The sequence below is a fragment of the Equus quagga genome, chromosome 6, assembly GCF_021613505.1.
Source record: "Equus quagga isolate Etosha38 chromosome 6, UCLA_HA_Equagga_1.0, whole genome shotgun sequence".
Lineage (NCBI taxonomy): Eukaryota > Metazoa > Chordata > Mammalia > Perissodactyla > Equidae > Equus > Equus quagga.
Window position 1 is genome coordinate 57,870,359 of NC_060272.1, and position 7,635 is coordinate 57,877,993.

At 41.7% G+C, this 7,635-nt stretch overlaps 1 protein-coding gene across 1 annotated transcript in view; it reads right to left on the reverse strand.

Annotated features, from left to right (window-relative positions):
* The window catches only part of CPB2 (carboxypeptidase B2), a 50,594-nt gene extending 43,082 nt beyond the window's left edge, over positions 1-7,512 (reverse strand). The window contains exon 1 of the mRNA XM_046664078.1: positions 7,361-7,512. Coding sequence (XP_046520034.1) covers positions 7,361-7,434 — 74 coding nt within the window. The 5' untranslated portion in view covers positions 7,435-7,512. The remainder of the gene's footprint in view (positions 1-7,360) is intronic.
* Between the last annotated feature and the right edge of the window lie 123 nt (positions 7,513-7,635).

Sequence of the window (7,635 nt, forward strand, 5' to 3'; positions counted from 1 at the left end):
ACAAGGTTAGAATATGTATGGATTCACAGGTAGTGGAAAATGACTTCACTAGTTGGTCAAGAAACTGGAAGGAGAAATATTGGCAGACTGGGGACAAAGAGTTTTGAGGAAAAGGAATGTGAATGGAACTATGTGAGAGGGAGGAAGTGTGAAGACCTTTTATAACATGGTAATGCCTCCCAGGGAACACCCACAACAGAATAGGCACTAAATAAATATGTAAACAAAATGACTTGGCCGGTTGATGTCAGCTAGCCCCTGTAAATGCCAACCCAGTGCTCGCACAAAGGGCACATGAACAGAATTGTCATGATGGTAGGGATGAAGCTCTTCATGGTCCAACAACATAGGCTCTACTCACCAAGATTGATTGAGCTACTGCTGCTGTCAAATGTCCAACACGCCAGCAACAGAGAACAAAACTTAGTCCTTCCATCAGCATCATCCCCCAAGCAACCACTTGGTGACAAATTGACTGCATCAGTCCCCTTCCATTCTGGATCTGGGTCTGCTTCTCCTGCCTGCAAGGCCTCAGCCAGCATCACCATACTGGTCTTACATAGTGTTTAAGACACTGACACAGGATCTCGCATAACATTGTATCAGATCAAGGGATCAACTTTCCAACAAGGAGGTGAAGAGATGGGCACATAACCATAGGATCCACAAATCACACTACCCAGAGCTGCTAGCCAGATAAAGCAGTTAGAATGGGTTGTTGAAGAATCAGCTGATATGCTAGTTTGAAAAGGGGCAACATCCTCCAGGATACAGTGTACACTTTAAATCAATGATCATTACATGGTGCTATGTCCCTTCTAGGTAGAAGACTCAGTTACAAGATAGGAACCAAGTTGGAGTGGCACCATTTACCACCATTCTGAGTGATGTGCTTGGGGAATTTGTACTTTCAATTCTATGAATACAGGCTCTCTAAGTTTAAAAGTTTTGGTTCCCAGAGGAGAAATGCTTCCACAAGAGGCATAGCAAGAGTCCTATTAAACTGAAAGCTGTTGCCCAGTCATTTCAGTCTCCTCGTGCCAAGAGATCATCAGGAAGGAGAGGAGTTAGGCTGGAAGGGGTAATTGACCTTGATCATCTGGAGGATATTGAGGGCTGCACTCGCACAGTGAAGGTGGCAGGGAAGACCATGTTTGGCATGCAAGTGATAAACTTAGGCATCCTGTGATACTCCCTTGTCCAACTTTGATGTATGAACAAGTGCAGCAGCCATGGCCCAAGAGGACACGGTGATTGGGGCCTCAAACCCTTGAGGGTTGAGGCTCTTGGTCATCGCACCAGGTAAGCCACCTAGACCAGGATGGGTGCTGGTGAGGGGAAAACAGAATGGATGGTAGAGAAGGGGAATGATGAGCATTAGTTACGATCTCAAGACAAGCTCTAACGGTGTGGGCTCTAGTGAATCCCAGTAATGTTCCTTTTGTATGTTTCCTCCAGGAAAATAGACCAATCAAGTCCCAAAGCAGCTGCTCCCAAAGCTTATTTTATGAAGCATATCAATCTGAGTGGCACAGGGTGTACTATAGTAGATGCTGTGTCGTGCTGCCCAGATCCCCATCCAGGAATGAACTCTCGTTTCCCCAGCTCCTGGGAGGGTTGGAAGCTCCCAGCAGAGTCCATTTTCAGGACTTCCCTTGACTGGAGAAGGCCATTTTGTCAAGATCATGGCCCCTCCCAGGTACAGTCCATATCCAATGACTATAAATAAGAGTTATAAGAGCATACTCCCTTGCTCCAATTTGGAACAACTCTGCAAGGACAATCCAGCTTCAGGGCTCCCTGCAGGCACAGCTAAGGCCTTTGTTGGGACTGCATCACAATTCAATTCCTCCTCTGCCCAATTCTCCTTCTCTCATTCTTCCACAAATGTCGATCCTGAGACCACTTTCCAGTATACTTCCTGCATGTACATCTTTATCTCAGAGTCTGCTTCCTGGGGAGACTAACCCACAACAGATACAAATGCCTACTGTGTGAGATAAAACATGAAAAGTGTTGTATGAGTGGTATGCTCTGCAGCAAGAATACAAAGTCAGAAGTTATTTTTGGTTGGGGTAGTCACAGAACGGAGGCATTCTGAGCTGGACTTCTGAGATCTGTAGGATTTGATAGGTGAAAGGGAAATGAGTGGCATAAGACTAAGATAAGTAGAATTTTGATAAATGAATTGGAGATGAAATGGCATTGGTGTTAGTGCAGAAATGGAAAAACAAAATCAGAGCTCAAGGAATGGCAAGTGATCCAGGTGGGCAAGAAGATGGGGCTTATGTTGGGATGTACGAGGAGATGAAACCAGGATGAAAGGGCTTGCTAGGACCTAATCACTGAGGGTCTTAAATGCTGGGTAGGACTGTCGCCCTTATTTACAACGAGATCGGGCACCATTTGGGGAATTTGAGCACAAGAGTGACAAACTCAAAGCTTTCTTTTGATGCGAAGTATAAAGAAGTGGGGATTTATATAACTAAATCATCAAGATTTTAGAGTGAACTTCCTAACAAGTTAAGCCAACAATGAAATGGGCTGCCTGACAAAGCAATGAGCTCTCCAGTTATTCAAAGAGAGGCTAAACTTCAATTCCACGTAAAGGAAGTCTGTGCTGACTAGAAGATAGGGCACTTGGTAACATTTTTCTAATGTATTAAAAGAGGGGAAGTTACCAAAGTTAATCAACAGAAGGAGAAAGAAAGAAAAGGTAAAGGTAAAAAAATGTGTTCTCCAAATGGGCCTCTTTCTCAAGGAGAAAAAATTTAAGGAAATATAAAAAAATAAGTTAGGAAATGTGGAGGACTAAAATTATGAGGGTAAAAATTTGCCATAAAATATATTAATATGTCCAAGTTCAAATTGTGCTGAGCTGGACTCTTCACATCTCGAGTTTGATCAAAGTGCCATCACAAGAGAATCAGGTCATGGGATGAGGGTCAGTCAGATCACCTTATGTCGAATTTACAGTTTTTGAAAATCAGTTTCATGACTCGGTGGCCCCCTTACTTGGCCAGAGAGAGGCTATGGAAAGTGATCAGAGTGGAGAGAGGGAGAGGGTTTGTGAGGATATTTCTTTGGAGCAAGTTGTGGCAAGTCTGTCAGTTCCCACTCTCCCAAAGGGGATGAAGTCTTGGGGTGTTACTTCCTTCATCTCAACCTAGTAGGGAGGACTTCCAAAGGATGATAGGAGAGTCTAAACATGTTTCTTCAAGTTTAAAGACACAAGGACTGGTGCTTGGCTTGCTCCTGAGAAAGCTAAACCTGGATATGGCTGGTCTCCAGTTGGCTAGATAGTAATTAAAATGAAAAGAAAAAGCACTTCCTATTATAGATGGTTATAACTCAGATGCCATCCAATAGCGCCACCTACAGGAGTGGAAAGATTTCAACAGCAAGAACCCAGAGGTGAATGGAAGATTCCTAGGAGTGAGGGATGGAGTCACAAGTGACCACCTAGAAGGAGATACCTCTTTCCTGGTCTGGAGAATTCCCCAGCAAGGGGATCTCAAAAACCTTTGAGAAGTTAAAACCCAAGAAAAGGACGAATGAGAAAAACACTCTGGTGTGTATGGAGAGGGGCGAGGGGTTGTTTTCCTATAAATAAAGATTGTGATATTTGAATAATACCTTGGTTGGATCCCATATTCTAGTTTCTGAATTGAGGTTGTTTGCATTTGAACTTGACCCAAGGACTTAAAAGTGGACTAAAAAGCCACAGAAATTTCTAGCTTTTCATGCAAGGGCAGGGGAAGTTTACCCCTCACATGGAATGTAATGAGGCAGTAGGGGATGAAAACGAAAAGTCTGTTATGACAGCATCTCTGAAGTGATACAGTTACAGTATTTAAGCAATAATCATTTGGAATAAAAAACAAGGTTTGCACCAAAAGTAGACAGAAAAATACAAGCACAGTGAAATAACAGGTCACTTCACACAAAAAGTAAACTGAGGCTCAAAGAGGACAAGTAACTTGTCCAAAGCTGCATGACTAACAACTCACAGATCTGAGGTTGCGACTCAGCTCCCAGATCCTGAGCTTTTAATGTCCAGGCAACACTTCCTGTATTGCTCCCCGTCTAAGAATATGCTCATGCTCCCCAAGGTCGTCCCCGACTGTTGTTTACTGGGAGAAAGTTCATACTTGCCATAGTTCTGAATGATTATTTTTGAATTTAAAAAGCTGGTGAGATGCCTCTGAACAATGGAACATAGCCCAAGGCTGCAATTTTGTTTTATGCATTATAGCATTTTAAGGCCACTGGTGCCCTGTTCTTTAAGATGAAAATAATATATCAGTGGGAGCTAAGTGAAAGAGACTAAACTGGTCTCCAGGTGGCAGCGAGTATATGAAGTCAACAGAAGGAACACGTCATGTGGTCTATTAATAATTCAGAAGCCCTCTCTCCTCAATCCTCCTGCACTCTCCAGTTCCTTTTCTTTCTTTTCTCCCTACTTTTTCTAACTTCTTCTTTCCAAATAAATAGCCTCTGCTGACAGGCTGCACTTAGATAATTCTAGCACAGTACAATTAATGATTCTGTTTACGAGATTCCTGCTAGTATTTTATTTTTACCCTTTATAGTATTTGGCCTTAAAAGCAAGTGAATATGGAGATGTGTTTTCTTTTTGGCTGCCTTTCTCTTTGGCATATGGTATTTATGCCTTTAAATCTTTTTTTGTTCCCATTCCAGGGCATTTCACTGATGAGATTTATCAGAATGCACCTACAAATCAGCCACTAAGAGAGTGCTTGAATACAAAGGGTTATTAGGAAAATTCGGCAAGAAAACAATAACAAAGAACAACTTTAGGAAAAAGCCAGACCTTTAGCTCTTTTCAAGAGGGTTTATATGCTTGCCCCCGGAAATAATTCATCAAAGTCTGTCTCTGTGAATGAAATTAGATTTCCCTTTTAGCTTCAGTAATAAGCCATTCTTGGAAAAGCAGTGCTCAGAAACATTTTGTGAAAAAAGCATTTTTACTCACTGAAGGAAGAGCTTGTAATGGTGTTTCTAGTGGAGGGATGGGCCGGAGGAATCAGATATGCATCTGCTCACAAAGCTGCAGTTCCCCCTCCCCCAGGACACAGGGACCATCACAATAAACACCACGGATTAAAATATTTTCTATATGATAGTGTTTGGTTAAAATATAGTTATGTTCTCATTCCTCCCTTCAAACACCGATATTAATCAGACTTCAAAGTATATGCTGAAGCGAACAATAGTAAGAAAAGTCGTGCATGAGGGAATTTTCTCATTCGTTTCTTCACTATTTTCTATTAGTGAAGAGTGTGTTCCTTTTATTTGCATAATATTTAGTCCCACTAAACTGTTCTATGCTTACTCATTCTGAAGCGATGTGGTAAAGCATTTGGCGTATCTCACTAATGGTTGTCTTATCAAGGAGTTAATTCTCCATATGATGCAAGTGGTGGTCTGTAGGCGAGCCCACTAAACTCTGCCACAGCCACCTGTGACAATGCTTGTCCTGGGCTGGTGCAGGGGGCACATTTAGACCGGCTATAGGTGAGGACCGTGAGACTGGACCTCCAGCCCAGCCTCTTGTCTGGACTGCATTTCAGACTGGCTTCTCTGCCAAATGCCTGTGACTAAATCTGTCCTCCCTTCAAATTGGCTCTCTTCCTAATTTCTAGATTTTTTAGAAGCAATTCAGTGCCCTGAAGAGTTGAAATGAGGCAAAAGTGGGTTTAAAGGTAAATTCTACACTTACTGTTTGATTTGGGGCAAATGATTTCTTCTTCCTGAGGCTCAGTTTCCTCCTCTGTAAAATGTCTATCAAGATTCCTAGAGCATAGGCTTATAGGCATTTAATGAGGTAACATTTTTTTTTTTTTTGCTGAGGAAGATTAGCCCTGAGCTAACATGTGCCAATCTTCCTCCACTTTATATGTGGGTTGCCGCCACAGCATGGCTGATGAGTGATGTAGGTCCGCGCCTGGGATCTGAACCTGAGAACCTGGGCTGCTGAAGCAGGGCATGCTATACTTAACCACTATGCCACAGGTCAGCCCAATGAAGTAACATTTCTAAGTACCTAGCCCCGTGCATGGGACAACACAGGTGCTAAATAACCATGCGTTTCCTCCTTTTCCCTCCCTGTCAATGATGCTGCTTCTGTCTGCAATAGCCAGGTTGGATGGGTTGATAATCAGTTTTCCTTCTTCTTTCTTCTTTACCTTTAATTAAAGCCAATTACCAAGTTATGGGATATTAGAAGTGACAAGGACCTTAGAAACGATACTCATCTGATTCCTTGAAAAAACAGACAGACGTAAGTCACCAATTATTCTAGCAATTTGACTCCTATGTCAATTCCATAACAATCATTATTTGGTGATGGAATTGGTTGCTTCACACTTGGTAACCATATTGAACAAAAAAGAATCAACCAATTATAGTTACTTCAGTAATGATTTGCAAACAGCTCTAGGCTCACAAATCAAGCTCTATTTTCTTAAATGCTATCCTATGGCTCTTTACGACTTAGAAAAGTTTTTTTGGTTGAATTTTCCCCGTTCCCGGTATGTCCTCTTCCCTCCTTGCCTTTCACTAACACGGGGAGAGGAACTTGCCTCGGAGATAATTGGAGAAGAAAAGGATTATAGAAGCAAAACAAAGGAAAAATAAGAAAATTCAAAAGGAAACAATTTCAATTTTTAAAAGCCTAGATATTAACCAATCAGTTACAATATTACACACAGCCTGGAATTATTCATACCACGTATTACGTATGCTAGAGTATGACTTCATTTGTGTCCTTCTAGGTTGTTTATATTAGAAAATACCCAGGGACTCACTCTACTAAGCAAAATAAGAATTAGATACGCTCATGTGTGTGTTCTTTAAACACAACTCTTCTTCCCTTCATGCTCCATGCTGATTACCCACAGCCCAAACCTCCTGTTTGATAGCTTCACCATCTTCTCTCTCCTATGTTCCATGCACAAGAGGAAAATAAATCATCCACGGTTAACTCATTTTATATGTGAAGACAAGAAAAATATAAATCGTGATGTGTTAAGATGTAAATAATTATTTTTATAAAAGATTCTATTTCTTTAATTTCCATAGCCACTCACTATACATATCATCTAGGGTTCTCTCAGTAATAAAACAAGAGCCAGGAAAGAAAAAAAGACCCTAGACCTGGTAAGCTTCTTACTATCCTGAAATCTACTATTTGTCAGGGCAACATGGAAAGTTTCTGAAAGAGCTGACCTTCAAACTTTAACATTTTGCTCCCTAGTCCAGCGTGCTGACTGGATTCCAGGTGGGGCACACAAGTGGGGAAAATGACCCACCACCATCTAGGATTCCATTGGGTTACCTCTGAAATGCGAAGACATGTTGCTCACAGAAGAGGACGATGGCTACAAGGACTCCAAAGCTATCAAGCTTCATCCCAACACCGGTTTGCTGTAAAACAAAATTCTCTGAAGAGAAAGGCCCTCGTGGCTGGTTACATCAGAGCCTTCTTTACACTCTAGTTAAACTATAATGGCATGTTCCCTCTCATTTCCGTGATCAATCGATTTAGCTTCCATTTCCACCCTCAAAAAACAAGTATGGTGAGAGTTGTTGTTCTTAGTTTAGACTACCTAG